We start from the raw sequence: 15,745 nt of genomic DNA, 5'->3' as shown, positions 1-15,745 counted from the left end.
TTTTCCCAGTCGTAAAACAGACTCAGGAGATTCTGGATAGAATAACGGCTAGAAATTCTTAACTTCCCATCCGTTTTTCTTTTTCACGGCTGGGAATTCATCATATCCCAGCCGTAATCTCTTATTTACGGCTGGGTCTCCATAATTTCCCAGCCGTAACAAGTAAAATTATCAGATTTTTTTCTGATTTTCAACGGATTTAAATCGATAAAATTAATGTTGGGAGTTGATTATAAGGTTATCCCGAATTTTGTGACGAAGGGTTTCATCATTTTTCTTCAAAATTTTTCAAAAAAAATCACAAAAATCACCATTTTTCCTTCTTCAAAATCAAAATCAAAATCAAGAAAAATCAAGTTTTGATATCCAAAAGATTAATCATTTGATTAGTCTTATCATATTATGGATAGAATAGGTATTACATAAAATACCAGGATAAGGGGCTCTATTGCATTGTTATTGCATGACACCATAAGTCCCCAAATTCCCCTCCTTTTTAAAGCGCAATAATAGGATTCTTAATCAAAAACGAACAAGATACAATATATGTAGTCCAGGTGAAATCAACTTGGTATTGATTTCCCAACTACAGGTGCCTGATCCATAGAAACAACACAAAAGCAAAAGTGCAGCAAGAGAAACCGAAAGAAGGAGATTCATGAGTCATGTCCCAACTACGTCCTAGAAGACTTGACTAAAATCGGCAGCTCATTTATGCGCATATGTCTATATTTGACACTGTCTCGCTCTCTAACGTTATCTAATCCCAACTCCCCAAACCAAAACACCTTAAAAATCAGAAAGAAAACTAAAAAGAAAGATAGAGAGAGAAAAGAAACAGAGAAGGAGAACTCAGAACAGAACTCATTTCGCATTTCTCAGCAGTCATCACAGCTTTGTCAGGCTAGCAAGAGTTTCTTTCTTCTCTCTTTCTCATCGATCACAAATTCTACCCGTCTTTTCCTTTGGTAAGTTTCTATATCATTATAAACCAAATTTCGTGATTAAAACTAGAATTCAGAATTCAATTGATTCTTGTACACATTATTTTATCATTCAATTCATAACATTTAGGGTTTATAATATCCAATTTGATCAACAAATTCAAGATTTTGAATTCTCTTTTCTTGTTTTTGTATATTTGGTATGAATTTCTTTAATTTTGCAATGCAATTTGCTTACAATTTTTTAATATTTCTGTGATTTTACATATCTTGTAGATGTCACGGGTAATTAACCTGGAAGAACATACAATGTTTTTATTTGTTTTATATTCATTTCTGGAACATTGGTCAAGGGGTAAAGCGTGCTAACTGTGTGATAAATTTGTTGTTATTATAGGTTGTTTATTTATCTTATTATATCAATCAAAAGCAAAAGATCGAGATTTTGAATTGGGTTTTATGTGGGGTTTCTTAATATATTTGAATTGGGTTTTTGGAGCTGCAAGAAGGCAAGATGAATGTGGTTGGTAAAGTAGGGAGTTTAATTTCTCAGGGTGTGTACTCTGTTGCTACACCTTTTCATCCCTTTGGTGGGGCTGTTGATGTCATTGCTGTTGAACAGCAAGATGGGACATACCGAAGTACGCCTTGGTATGTTCGATTTGGTAAATTTCAGGGTGTTCTTAAAGGGGCTGAAAAGATGGTTAAGATATCTGTAAATGGTGTTGAAGCTAATTTTCATATGTACCTTGATAATTCGGGAGAAGCTTATTTTGTAAGAGAGATTGTACCATCTAAAGAGACTGAGAAAGACAAAGTTGTTGAAAACTGCGAAAAATTGGAAGATACACCGCAGGCTAACAGTAGCAGCAGTAATGATAACATTGATATCTTACGTACCGAGGAAGCTCAGTTGTCAGAGGAATGTGGTTCATTAGGTTCACCTAAAATTGAGAATTGTGAAACTGATAATGCTAATGATACGAAGTTATATGAATTCCAAGACAAGCAATCACTAAATGTGGATTCTGTTGGATCACCAGATTATGAAGGTTATCATTATGAGAGCTTAGATCAGCTAGAAGATGCAATGGAACCTCAAGGTTCTGATTCAGAAGTGGTCTTGATTAGTGTGGATGGTCATGTACTAACGGCGCCTATCAGTTCCACAGAAGAGAACATGGATAATGTACAATTAAGTACCCCGCAATTTCATCTAGGTCCTGGTGAGGGAGCTGAGTTTAGAAACAACGAGGAGTTTAGCAACAGTCAAGATACATGGGCTTCTGACTACTTAAGCGAAATTGATGCCTCTACGCCTAATAGGACTTCAAAAGATGTCATCACTGGCGATGGTGATACAAGTGGTTCTGGACGTTTGGTGGAAGTTCGTCAAGTTGAGGGTGAAATTGCTATTCAAACTCAAGAGACTTATAAGGCTCAAAGCATAAAAATTGATTCTGCCAAATGTAATGATTCAGGGGATGCTGTTGGATTTTTGAGGAGAAGAGAGATTTTTAAAAGTTGCCTGGAATTTCCAGAATTGAGTGAGCATGCTCCAGATGAAGAGTTAAAAGATATGGGTTCGCCACGCATGGAGTTGGTGTTGAAAAATAGTTTTGATGATTCGATGGAAAAGTCTCCTACTAGCGTCCCGCCGATGGAGGAGCATGAATCTCAGAATGGTCTTGCTTATGAAAACAGCCTGCCATGCAAGAATGACTTGTCTTTAAGCACAGAGGATATGACCCCAGAGAACAGTATCTTAACCATAGGTAATCCAGAAAGCATGGTTCCAAATAGGAGCTCTGAATATCCACAAAGTAATGATCTGAATTTGAAAGAGGAACAGTTTGAATTGGCACAACAAACTTCTGATAAACCAAGTAATCCCCAGACACCTCCACTTGAGCCAGTAGATTGTGTAACAAATGAACTGGAGACAACGAGTTCTGGTGGTGGGACCAAGGCCAGTGAAGGAATGGGTAAGATCCGAAATGGTTAAAGTGCTAATATACCGGATAGCTGTTTCGTATTTCCTTATTAAATATGTCTTCATTTATTTATCTTTGTTGCTTCCAGGATTTGAGATTTCACTATGCCGGAATTTGCTTCATGCTGGTTTGGGGTTGGGTCCTGCTAGTGAAGTGTTCGATGCACATCGTGTATCTGAGGAGGAATTCAAAACTTCTGCTTTATCAATTACGAAGAATGAAAATCTCGTGGTTAGATTTAAAGGGAGGTACTTGCTGTGGGAGAAAGCTGCACCGGTAGTACTTGGAAAGGTGTCATTTGGTTTAGATTTACCTGTTGATCATAACGATGCAATTCCTGTAGAACAAGATGAGACACTGAAGCCCGGGGAGGATTCTCCAGGGCTCACCTCATCTCCATCTGGTCGCAGGTGGAGGCTCTGGCCAATTCCGTTTAGAAGGGTTAAAACTCTTCAGCATACTAGCAGTGATGCATCAAGCGATGAGGTGTTTGTTGATTCTGAATCTGGCTTACTAAACCCACAAGTAGAAACAACTCCAACACCTAGTCGTGGTGCCGAGTCTCCTCGCAAGCAACTCGTAAGGACAAACGTTCCCACCACAGAGCAGATTGCATCGTTGAATCTTAAAGATGGACAAAATATGATAACCTTCAGTTTCTCGACCAGGGTTCTCGGGACGCAGCAGGTCGATCATAAACTCAAATTTTAGAGCTGTATGCTGATATGATAGAGTTCTGTTAGGATTATGTCCTGCTGACTTCTCAAAAAAAAAAAAAAAAAAATCCTCTACAGGTTGATGCTCATATATACTTGTGGAAGTGGAATGCACGGATAGTTATATCTGATGTTGATGGGACAATCACTAAGTAAGATTCTTTAGCTCCCTTGTTCTAGGGCAGTTTTGTGTATATGTGCATGACCTTTGATGTGCCTGACAAGGCTATGTATGTCATGTTACAATGCAGCATAAGCTACTGGGAATGCGACTTACAGACATTCTCAAAATTCTTAGTAGTCAATCATGCATATAGGTGAAAAATCTTTGCTTTTCCTGATGGAATATGACTGGTGCATTACATTATGTATTTCAGGTCTGATGTGCTAGGGCAGTTCATGCCCTTAGTCGGGAAAGATTGGACACAATCTGGGGTAGCACACCTTTTCTCGGCAATTAAGGTATTCATCTGTTTAATGATTGTCAATATGTATGACACATATCCACAAGAAGTTGGACCCGTCATCCATTAGCCCAACAAAGGAGGTCTGTTAGGACAAAAGTTGTGCTTGTCTAATGATATGTTGAGCTGACTCAATAGTAGAATCGTTCAGTTGGTCCCATAATAGAATCATTTATTTGGTTCAGTCTTAGCCATGAAGATCTCCATATCAGGTTCCCAGTTTCCTGTGGACGTCTTTTACTATCTTGTTTGTGATGATGCATGGAGAACCCTGCTTTAAACCTTGTCATGGATATTTTCGTCATTACTCGTCAACCCATATTTTGTCATGTATATTTTTCGTCATTACCTTTGTCATGGAGAACCCTTTCCAATAGTCTATTCTAAAGTGGATGAGTGTAATTCTTTTGACAGTAAGCATATGCATAAGAAATCATTCATTAAGAACAAGTGCACTTTGTGATTTTGTTTTGTTTCTCTTCTGGGCAATGCACATTACTATTTGTATGGTGGTAACTGCAGGAAAATGGTTATCAGCTACTTTTCTTGAGTGCACGTGCAATTGTTCAGGCATATCTGACCAGGAGTTTCCTTCTAAATCTTAAACAGGTATCATGATGTGATCCTTTCTTGTTTTTCTCATTTCATCGCGCATATTAAGTTTCTTAATTATATTTATGCTTCAAAAAAGTCTGTTTTGAAGCGTTCATAACTAATTTCTTGATCTCAGGATGGAAAAGCTTTACCTAGTGGGCCTGTTGTCATTTCACCCGACGGACTGTTCCCTTCGTTGTTCAGAGAAGGTGAGGTCTAGTTAAAAGTAACATTTTACGCTGGAACAAATCAAATATGTGTCACGAGGAGCATGATGTAGGTTTGTGTTGGAAACTGGTATTCAGTTCTGGAACATTTCTGTAGGGTTGTTGGTGTCTTTGGCATCAAGTTCATATCATAAAAATACCTCACGGTGTTGTTATATGAAATAAATTTGTGCTTTTCGTTTCTGATTAAAAACAATTTTGTTGTTTAATGGCAGTCATTAGAAGGGCACCTCACGAATTCAAAATTGCCTGTCTGAATGTAAGTTTTTTGAGTTAATTGAACTCTGCATTCTAATGAAATTGTGCTACTCTAGTTGCTCTTAATGGTCGTTGATTTATCCCTCTTGGCATCTCTTAGCGTCTGTCATTCTATGCTTTATGTCAACAGGATATTAAGGCCCTCTTCCCTAAAGGTTACAATCCATTCTATGCTGGTTTTGGGAACAGAGACACTGACAAGGTCAGTTATATGAATATTGGAATTCCGGAAGGCAAAATATTTATCATCAATCCTAAGGTACTTCTCATCTGTGCTTCATGTTGTTGTCCACTAATATAAATAAAAGATCCATTTAGATTATTGTTTCTCTGTAAATTGGCAGGGTGAGGTGGCCATTAGTCATCGGATAAATGTTAAATCATATACCTCCCTGCACACACTGGTTGATGACATGTTCCCACCTACTTCACTCGTGGAGCAGGTAATGCACTCATAGTTTCTTTGTTTGTTAGCTCCATACAAATGAACTCAAAATGTCATTTTGAGAGTAGACTGGCGTGGCAATTTTACCATGGTTGAAAGCTACTCCTAATGTCTTATTATTACAGGAAGATTACAACTCATGGAACTTTTGGAAAGTGCCATTGCCAGAACTTGATTGAATGATGCAGAACTTGTGCATAGCTAGAAAATGCGGTCGCCAATTGATGGATAGACCTTTGGAAAAGAAAAAGGTTAACTTGTGGCCTTCGCCACAAGGGCCTACAGCATTAACCCGTCAGAGGGTACCCTACTTTTTTTCTTCCTGTTGGTAGTCTTGTACGTATTTACTTGTACTTTCTAACATAACCTGTTGCAACGAAACAGAAATGGTGAACTTTACTGAGGATGCTGGTTGCCTCATCATATGTAGGATTTAGGTCATAGTGTAGTTCGAACATTTTGTGATATTCATTATAAGAGAAGTTATTTCAGAAAATTGTACCCTTCCAGTGGGGGCATGAGAACGCCCTGCCTTGTCATCGGTTTGGTTTATACGTGCCAAAAAAGTTTCTTATTACGAGCAAAATAAATACCGAAGATTCTCAGTTGCATATTACTACCACGTCTGGTATGAACCTGGAAGCTCTACATTGACCATTAGTGATCCCTTCCTGAAAAGTATTCGCTTCTCAGCTGTCTCAAAGTAAATTAATCAGAAAATAAATATAAATAATAGTAGAAAATCTTTCGAGGCAGCAACTATATCACTCAAACCAAAATCTTTAAAAATTCTCATTCAGCTTAAAGTTTCAATAGAAAAAACAATGTTAAGTAGAAAATTACTCAAAGCAGCGGCAAAACACTGAGGTGAGAAAGAAATACGAGGTTACAGGTTCAACCCTTGTGTCAAAGATTGGGCGGCATGTTCTTTTGTAGGACTGCACATTGCCGGAACCAACACTTGGTCGCAGGTTCAAATCCCACCTGACCCTCTATTAACTTTAAAAGTGAAAAGAAGAAAAAAAAAATGTATTGTGGCAGTGGGTGGAGGCCAATTTATTTGGAGATGATCTACAATGTCACTCGTATAATCTGCATACTAATCTCAACTTTTTAAGATTAGAAATTCAAGTTGCCACAAATGGCTTTTGTAAAATCTGTCGTTGATGAAGAGCCACCAAGATCAGCTGTTCGGTACTTCCCATCTGCTATGGTCTTGATGATGGCAGCATGAATCATATCAGCTTTGTCCGTAAGTTTCAAATGCTTTAGCATCATAACCGCACTCAGTAAAAGAGCTGTTGGGTTTGCCATATTCTGAAATAAATTAATAAATAATATTAAAAAAAGGAAGAGGAATAAAATGATAGCTCACAGAAGAAGCAAATGTACTTTGACCAAGCACCAACATGCAATGCACGGGTAAATGCTCAGTTTTCCTATTTCAGCAAGTGGGAAGTAGGTGAACACAATCCTTTTTGTAAAGCTTGAACGTGAAAAAGAGGAAGTCTTGACAAAATATCGTAAGAGAAAATGGTTTCTAATGATTCTACACTCAAGCCAGTGAAGCGGACTTTCTTGCTCTGGCTAATGATTCTATACAAGGTTCAAAATCGTGCTAGAAATGAATGCTTCAGTTTGCTGAAGAACAGAAAGTACGGAACCTAGATGTTACGCAAGTTCGTTATATGCATGACGAAAGTATGTGGTATTACAAGAGATAACTTTGAATTGTTGCTTACCATTCCAGCAATATCAGGCGCTGAACCATGCACTGCCTCAGCAAGGGCTATGCCGTGCTCACCAATGTTACAGCTAGATGAAGGGCGAACAGAGATTAGATATTTAAAATGGTACCAAATGGTCCGCAAATATGTAAAATGAAGCACCAAGAAGATTAAAATACCTGGGAGTTAACCCTAAGCCACCAACCAAACCGGCACAAAGATCACTGATGATATCTCCGTAGAGATTAGGCATTACAAGTACATCAAAGAGTGCAGGATTTTTAACAAGCTGTTAAGATGCAAACATCAGTGCGCTGGATCAATAACACATCAGACCTACAACTACATTATAGCTAAATGTAAGAGATAATATCACGCTGAATGAGACACTGATGTGAGAATTAGTATTCTCAACCTTGGGAGCATTCAATGTTTTAAGAAGATTTTCTTTCATTATTTATATTCAACATAAAAATTAAAAACAGTATCCTGTGTCACAAAGCTCGCAGGTCTGATATCTAACCACCTTAAACAAGTAAAGAGTTAGGAAATTAGCAGATGTTAACACACCATCATACAGCAATTATCAATGATGACTTCCTCGTAAACTATCTCAGGATACTTCTTTGCAACCTCACGACAACACTGCAGGTGAAAGTTAAAACTCATTACACAGATATGTAAAGAAACATTAAGACAGTTTGGAAGATGGAGTTTGATCTATATTAAGATACCTCAAGGAAAAGACCATCGGTCTTCCTCATAATGTTGGCTTTATGAATTGCCGAGACCCTTTTGCGTCCGTGCGTCTTCGCATATAGGAAGGCATATTCTGCCACCCTAAGACTTGCTTGTCGAGTAATAATCTTGAGACTTTCAACTACACCTCTGACGACCTAGAAAATGAAATTCCAGCATTGAGATGGTTTGGGTTGAAAGATCCCAAAACACACAAAAGGGAGAAAAAGAAAGGCATTGCGGAAAAATGGTTGTGAAAAACTTACTTGATGCTCCAAGCCGGAGTATTCGCCTTCTGTGTTTTCCCGAATGGTGACAAGATTGACGTCATCATAACGGGTTTTATATCCAGGTAGACTGTAACAAGGTCTAACATTAGCATAAAGACCAAGTTCTTTCCTCAGTGTAAGGTTCAAAGACCTGTGACCTTTCCCAATTGGGGTGGCCATTGGACCTTTCAGACCCACTTTATTTCTACGTACTGATTCCAAACTTTCCCACGTGAGAAAACTCTGTGTCCTTGGGTCTACCGTTTGCCCTACAAAATGTTCCTCCCATTCTATAGGTACATCAGCTGTAGTAAGCACCTGCACCAACGAAACGGCATCAGTTAGACCAAAATAAAATATTCATGACTGTTCAAAGAAGCTACAGCATCGATCAATATAACTCTATTACTAGATTTTGAACCACCAATAATGCTTATCAAATGTAAGATATCTTTCACAAAAAAGAAGGTACTAAAAACCATAAAAACGTATACTAAGCAAGGTACTGAAAACCATAAAAATGTATACTAAACTCAAATAAAGGTCATCGTTCACTTCTACAATAGTGAGAATCTACCAAACTTTTAAGAGTGTAGCCCCTACTAGACAATCTTTAAATCTCCATCGGCACCATCAAAATGATCCATCCATAATACACTGAACAAGCAAATGCTTACAATGGTCACTTTTCTTTGGGCTATGAACCAAAAACCGATTCCTTACCCAGTAAAGAATTCCTGCACCAATTTTGAGCTCTCGACCAAACAACGTATTTACATTAACAAAATGCTTTGAATTAATCTAACACAATCTTTTCAATCTAAATATTGTACCGTCTCATTTAAGCTACTTAAACCAGAGACCTAAACGGCTAAACCTAATCGAAATTCCTAATCAATCATAAAGATTTTACAGAATTTTGATTTTTTTAAAGATATAAGTAAACAAACCCTACAATTGACTAATTCAATATTGCCATAGTTTCGATGAAAAAACTGATGCATAATTCTGAAATACATATAATAGGGTAAGATTAGGACCAAACCTTCTTTACAGACTCCGCAATTTCAGGTCCGATTCCATCACCAGGGAATAAAGTAGCTGTAATCGGAAAACTTGGAGGAGTAGAATCGTCAGATGAAGAAGAAGAATCGGATGATGTTGTGAAAGGAGATGTCAGAATCCTAGTTACATTAGGGTTTTTCACGAATGATTTGGAGATCTGTTGCCTTCGAAAAGCGTTTCTGATGACCTGAGAAGCCATGGAATGGAAGAAGAGAAGAAGAGGGACAGAGAGGAAAAAAAGAACAGAGAAAGAATATAAGACCACTAAATGACCATAAAAGATATATATATATAATATATAAAGAAATAAAATAATTATTGAGAAAACGCTAGTATTATTGAGTAAATTATTCTTATATTATCGGTCTTATTCTCTTGACCCGAAGGTCATTTAAATAAATATGTAAATTGTCCTGAAGGCCTTAGTATAATACTATAAGATAGATTACCATTATAACCTTGCATAAAATAAGAAATTCACCCGTTACCAATTATTATATCCCAACTTCTCCACCACAAACTCTCAGAGAAACAGTAAATCTGAGATTTCTTCATCGTCCCATTCCTTCGTCGTAATTTCTTTTATCGTCAAATTGAATCATAATCATCAATTATATCTCTGTAGATCTGAAGTTTTAAATGTGAAAGATAAAACCTAGAAAAAATAAGAAAGTAATTGAATCATCTGATTAAGAAGTACAAGAAGCATTAAATCAATTCATAAATGGAAAACGAAAGGTATAATTTCTGTTTGATTTATACCTTTTGGTTGTGCATAATTCATTTTAGTTAATAATTTTTGCACAAACTAAAAATGAATTTGATTTTGTAGCAGAAAAGTCAAAACCTATCAACAACAAACGTGTAAAATTTAGCGAAGAAATTGAAGTAGAAACTGAATCAGATGAAGAAAAAATTGAATCATCTAAAAATCAACTAAAAAGAACAAGAAAAGGTATCAGTTTTTGCTGATTTGTATTTCTGCAAAATTTATATCTTCAAAATTGATTTTTTAGATATTTTTGCAAGGTTTCATGTTGATATGTGTATGTTCCTTTAGGGGGGGAAATGTGTGAATAATGTCTCCATAAAAATAGTGTGTATAAAATCTTCACAAAATCATTTTTTTGTTAATTGTACTTGTTTTTCAATCGGTACTTGTTGTGTAGATAGATATCTTTTAAAAGGCTCATATGTTTGTTTAGATTGTTGGTATTTGTATATTTCATGTTTAAGTAACACTAGTAAACAATATTTAACTTTATTCTATGTGTAGCTAGATAGTCTGCATAGAATAAAGTTGTGCTTTAATGTTCTTTCAATAATTACTGTTACTTACAATCTGTATTTGTTTTTGTATGAGCCGTTAGTATAAAGAAATATGTTAAACGTAAGGAACAAATTGAATCTGATGATGAAGAAGGTAGTAAAGTCGTTTATCAGTCGTTTCTTCAACATATATGTTTTTATTTTCCCTACTCCACATTTTCATTAGATATCAGAGCGACATGCTAGAGTCGTATTTGTTTCGGTAGAAGTTAGACCCAAAAGTAAGAAGTCTAAGAAGGGCACTGGCAAAAAAAATAAAGAAGTTGATTTGGTTGTTGGACCATCTAAGAAAGGTATTAAAATTAATCTATTTTTGAACTAATACGGTAGATCTGAAATTTTGATGAGTGGTTTGTATAGTGTTTCTGGATTTCATATGTTGCTCCGTAACATGATTTAATGTTTATTTTTAAGATATGATCTTCTTGTGAATACATCCTGCAAAAAGGAAGGAACTGGTGATATATCCTGCACAAATTTATAGTTTTGATTGTTTCACATTTGTTCAGGCTCTGGTGAAGTAACAAATTCTAAAATCTTTGCAAGGTTTCATGTTGATATGCGTATGTTCTTGTAGGGAAAAAAGTGTGAATAATGTCTCCCTAAAAATTGTGTGTATAATATCTTCAAAGAATCTAATTTTTGTTAATTGTACTTTTCTTAAAAAATTGGTACTTTCACTACTAGTTACTTTATGCTTTCATCTAATTTTTTTCAGATTAGTGGTGGTCCTTGGAAACTACTTCATTGTTCATACTATTCACAAAAATTATTAATCATCATGTAGTTTATTTTGTTCCTTTATGCAATTGGTGAGTAGATTTCTGTAAAGGTATTAACCTGATCCAACAATTTTGTTACTCGAGGACAATACTTGCACATATATGTATTAGTTACAGAGAAGCAACTAGACAAATTGGCATAGAAATGGAAGTCGATGAAGAAATTGGTGTTTGTGAATATATCCTACAAAGAAATGGAAGCCGATGAAGAATAAGGTACTAAATGCTTTTGTTATCTCTTCTTGTGGATTTTTCCTTCAACTTTAGGTATTTTTCTACAAAAATCAAAAGTGTGGATATATCCTGCACAATAAATATTTGTGGACATATCCTAGACAGAATTATTAATATGTGTTGCTCTTTTAAAAACTGTTTTACGAGTCGTCGCTTCAGCATAACTACTGAGGATTGAAAGGTGGACTAGAAACTTGAGGGTGGTTCCAATAGAGAGTTGAACTAATGAATTTTTCTTTGATCAAAGTGACTAGATACAATTAGGCGTTTTAATATTGTTAGTTGATTATGAATGTATTTGTGTGTAAAGATTGGCATGTCTGGATTTTTCTTATGGTGATATCACTATGGTTATTGGTAATTGATAATAGTGTATCAGGAACCATAAGTCACGTGTGTATGGGCTATTTGTTCACATTTTCTCTATTTAAAGTAATGAACCATTGATGCAATATTTGTTGTTCAACATGCGGTGTCTAAAGTTTGTGTTTTCTATGGATTTCAGTCTCTAAGGAGGAGCCTTAATGATGGAAAGCACCTAGGGACGCCTGATGGTGTTCTGATTAATGGAAAGGGACCATACTAATACAACAACATGTTTGTTCCCGATGACATCTGTTATGCAACTTTCAAAGTCGAACCAGGTAATTATCTTAGGCTCTTGGGTAACCGCACTCATAACTGAATAATATTATCCAGGGATGGTTAATGTGATGGAATTAATCTAAAAATTTCTTGTTGCACTTACAATATTTTCTTTCACATGCACTCAATTACTCTGGGAACTGTAATTGTAGCACCCACTAGAAAAGCACTCAAGTTATGCACTCAATTCTCTATGTTTATGCTCCTAGCTTCCATGTTGATATGCCTATATTTATGTAGAAAAATATTTGTGTGACTAGTATCTGCACCAAAAAATGGTGTGAATAATGTCTTCACACAATGAAATTTAGTTCATTTGTACTTGTTGTTTAATTGGTACTTGTTGTGCATATACATATGTTTAAGCTCATATGTATCAGTGTTAGGTTTCATGTTGATGTGTGTAAAAATTTGCAGTGAAACAAATGTGTGGATAGTATCTGCACGGAATAAAGTTATGGATAATACCTGCACCGAAATTTTGTGATGGAATTGATCTAAAAATACCTTGTCGCACTTACAATATTTTCTTGCACATGCACTCATTTACTCTGGGAACTGTAACTTTAGTGCCCACTAGAAAAGCACTCAAGTAATGCACTCAATTTTCTATGTTTATGCTCCTGCCTTTCATGTTGATATGCCTATATTTCTACAGAAAAATATTTGTGTGAATAGTATCTGCACCAAAAAATGGTGTGAATAATATCTTCACACAATGAAACTTAGTTAATTTGTAACTCGACTATGTACTAAACTAACTATTATCTCTACCCATATATGTTAGAATGGGATAAACTAGCCATTATCTCTTCCCATATATGTTAGTGTAACTCGACTATGTACTATTTGATGTTAAGTTGTTTTATCTTAACCGTGAATGCTTAATTTTCCAAAAAATAAAAACATTATTCATTAACTCAGCCCTATACAGTTTTCACTCATAAAAAGCTGCATCGAGAGAATGCATATAAGGAACAATTCTAAAACTGTTTAAATTCTTCATCCATAGCTCTATGGTTTCCAGAATTTTTAGGTTTATATGAGTGCAGGTACTATTCACATTGATACCTTGGTGTGTATGTAAGAGTTTGCACTTTTTCTACTGTTCGAATTGGTGGTATATTACCATCAATATAGGAAGAATTTTTCACTAAGAACTGAATGTTGATGGGATTATATCTGTGGATATACATTAATGGTTTTACCAACGGTCTGTTGGTACGGTTTCACGCAACATATATACTAATATTATGTTTCATTTTGACGAAGTTTCTGAAGGTAACTCTAAGAAGAAGAAATGTAAGATAGGTAACGTAAAAAAAAATGTCGTACCATCTAAAAAATCTAATAAAAATGCTGGGACCATCTAAGAAAGGTACTAAAAATGTTGTTATGAAATTTCTCTTTGACTAAATTTTTCTCTTATAAAGGTATTAAAATTTGAATAATTTTTCTCATTGTTTTTGTAGTTTATTCTGGGGATTTGCCATACAGAGCGGGTTTGTCTGCTTTGACTGCTCTCGCGAATGCTATGAAAGAACAAGAGCTGAAATTGAATGTTGAACAAATGGAGGTACTTAAAGAGTCTCCCTTTTATGACAAATGGAGGTACTTAAAGAGTCTCCCTTTGATGACAATGGAAAATGACTACACTTCAGCAACTTGGGACAAAATTGATGAAGCTTTCACAAAGTTTTTTGAAGTGCTTCAAAGAAGCAAAAATAAAAGAAATAAAGTTCGAATTTGTATAAAACCTGTACATAAAAACACAAGTGTATAAAAGTTGCACATAAAAACATCTTTGTGTGAATATTATCTACACAAAAAAATGGTGTGAGTAATATCTTCACAGAATAAATTTTAGGTAATTTGTACTTGTTGTTTAATTGGTACTTGTTGTGCAGATACATGTGTTTTAGGTCATGTAGATTTGTGTTAAATTTCATGTTTATATGTGAAAAATCTGCAGAGAAACAAATGTGTGAATAGTTACTGCAAAGAATAAAACGTGTGGATAAATTCTTCACAGAGTAAATTTATGCACATAATATAAGCAAGTTAAAAAGAGTTGATTTTAAAAAGAGTTGTAGATACATTTCAACTTTGTTTAAGATGTTATGTTCAATTTTTATTTTTGATCCCAATAGTTTCGATAACTATTTAAAATAGAAAAGAATAAAGTTGTGCATGAACCCTGCACATAAAAACTCTGTGAATAATTTCTTCACATAGTACCTTGACGTAAAAACCAATGCAGTCTAAAAAAAGATTATTTCTTCTGAAGTAAACAAAAAAGTAACATGAAAAAAAATGTGTAAAAAGCTAAATTTAACATTTTTAAAACAATAAAAAAACTATATAAGCCAAAGTATTTCCCCAATCCATGTCCTCTCTTCTTTAACCAGTTGTGATTGGAGCTTCACCAGGAGGATCTGGACAGGTTCTCTTGTTGTGAAAAGTTAGCTTTCTGCAGTTACCGCACATCCATTTCTTCCTTGGCTTCTCAGAACGAGGTATATACCAAATTTTTTTCTGTCTTCAAGTCCTTTAACAACAGAAGGAGCACTTACCTTAGTGTTTTCATCAAAATTCATTCGGTTTCTTGAAATCTAGAATAAGAGCAATTGGATGTGAATAGATATTACGATAACATTCAGTTGTAAAACCAGGATCAATGAAATCGTATACAGTGTGTATATTGTACCTACAAAAAATAAAAAGGACTCATCAGTTACTAACATTCTAAAAAAACATGAGCCAAAAACAAAATCTCCATTTACAAGTTTTCGTGGCGAACGAAGCACACTATAATTAAACAACAAAAAAAAATCAAAAAAGAAATACAAAATAACATCAGAAGTGTGTATATTTCCTCCACAGGAAGAAGTGTGTATATTTCCTCCACAGGAAAAAAACTGTGCATACTACCTATAATGGAAGTACTTCAAAGAATATTAATGTCTTCACATAATGAATTTTAGTTAATTTTAATCGATAATGGAAGTACTTCAAAGAAAATTCTTTGCTTATGTCTTCAATTATTGAAAGACATGGATACGCCGAATCATGAGGTATGCATGTTTAAGCTCATATCTTCGTATGCATGTTTATGTTGATATGTCTATCTGTTTTGCAAAAAATTAGTTGTGTGAATAGTATATACACAAAAGAAACGTGTAAATAATCTCTTCACAAAATCAAAATCATATATACCTTCAGAAAGTATCACAAATCACCACAATTGCTTCAATAATCTAATTAATCTCAGCAACAACAATCACCACATTTTACATCTTCATCACCTCATTATC

General features: G+C 35.1%; 2 protein-coding genes and 1 long non-coding RNA gene across 4 annotated transcripts; 2 read left to right on the top strand and 1 right to left on the bottom strand.

Annotated features, from left to right (window-relative positions):
• Window positions 1-588: 588 nt before the first annotated feature.
• On the top strand, window positions 589-6,197 carry LOC113309714 (phosphatidate phosphatase PAH1-like). Its single transcript, XM_026558222.1, has 11 exons — window positions 589-968; window positions 1,342-2,929; window positions 3,027-3,625; window positions 3,733-3,806; window positions 4,032-4,116; window positions 4,641-4,727; window positions 4,849-4,921; window positions 5,155-5,198; window positions 5,328-5,456; window positions 5,542-5,640; window positions 5,768-6,197. The coding sequence occupies exons 2-11, from the start codon at window positions 1,459-1,461 to the stop codon at window positions 5,819-5,821; spliced, it is 2,715 nt and encodes a 904-aa protein (XP_026414007.1). The 5' UTR covers window positions 589-968; window positions 1,342-1,458; the 3' UTR covers window positions 5,822-6,197.
• A 207-nt stretch (window positions 6,198-6,404) lies between these two features.
• LOC113309715 (isocitrate dehydrogenase [NAD] catalytic subunit 5, mitochondrial-like) lies at window positions 6,405-9,715 on the bottom strand. Its single transcript, XM_026558223.1, has 7 exons — window positions 9,422-9,715; window positions 8,374-8,694; window positions 8,104-8,265; window positions 7,940-8,014; window positions 7,549-7,658; window positions 7,385-7,457; window positions 6,405-6,959 (listed from the first exon to the last, which is right to left on the bottom strand). Exons 1-7 carry the CDS (start codon window positions 9,638-9,640, stop codon window positions 6,762-6,764), a joined length of 1,158 nt encoding a protein of 385 aa, XP_026414008.1. The 5' UTR covers window positions 9,641-9,715; the 3' UTR covers window positions 6,405-6,761.
• Window positions 9,716-9,727: 12 nt separating this feature from the next.
• Window positions 9,728-14,218, top strand: LOC113309716. Of its 2 annotated transcripts, none has more exons than XR_003340718.1 (6): window positions 9,728-10,179; window positions 10,277-10,396; window positions 11,489-11,768; window positions 12,292-12,430; window positions 13,704-13,809; window positions 13,904-14,218. It is a non-coding gene; the product is annotated as an uncharacterized LOC113309716 (long non-coding RNA). The 2 variants fall into 2 exon arrangements; XR_003340717.1 differs by having other exon boundaries at window positions 10,274-10,396.
• The last annotated feature ends 1,527 nt before the right edge of the window (window positions 14,219-15,745 follow it).

The sequence above is a fragment of the Papaver somniferum genome, chromosome 9 (assembly GCF_003573695.1).
Source record: "Papaver somniferum cultivar HN1 chromosome 9, ASM357369v1, whole genome shotgun sequence".
Lineage (NCBI taxonomy): Eukaryota > Viridiplantae > Streptophyta > Magnoliopsida > Ranunculales > Papaveraceae > Papaver > Papaver somniferum.
The sequence above is the reverse complement of the archived record's forward strand: the minus strand, read 5'-3'. Positions and strand labels throughout refer to the sequence as shown.

Excerpts from the sequence above, each read along its gene's own strand:
- LOC113309714 (XM_026558222.1), top strand. The coding sequence starts at position 1,459 with ATGAATGTGGTTGGTAAAGTAGGGAGTTTAATTTCTCAGGGTGTGTAC. Across the intron at positions 3,626-3,732 it reads GGGTTCTCGGGACGCAGCAG|GTTGATGCTCATATATACTT; the intron begins GTCGATCATAAA and ends AATCCTCTACAG. Across the intron at positions 4,117-4,640 it reads ACCTTTTCTCGGCAATTAAG|GAAAATGGTTATCAGCTACT; the intron begins GTATTCATCTGT and ends TGGTAACTGCAG.
- LOC113309715 (XM_026558223.1), bottom strand. The coding sequence starts at position 9,640 with ATGGCTTCTCAGGTCATCAGAAACGCTTTTCGAAGGCAACAGATCTCC. Across the intron at positions 8,266-8,373 it reads ACTCCGGCTTGGAGCATCAA|GTCGTCAGAGGTGTAGTTGA; the intron begins GTAAGTTTTTCA and ends TTCATTTTCTAG. Across the intron at positions 7,458-7,548 it reads GGCTTAGGGTTAACTCCCAG|CTGTAACATTGGTGAGCACG; the intron begins GTATTTTAATCT and ends CCCTTCATCTAG.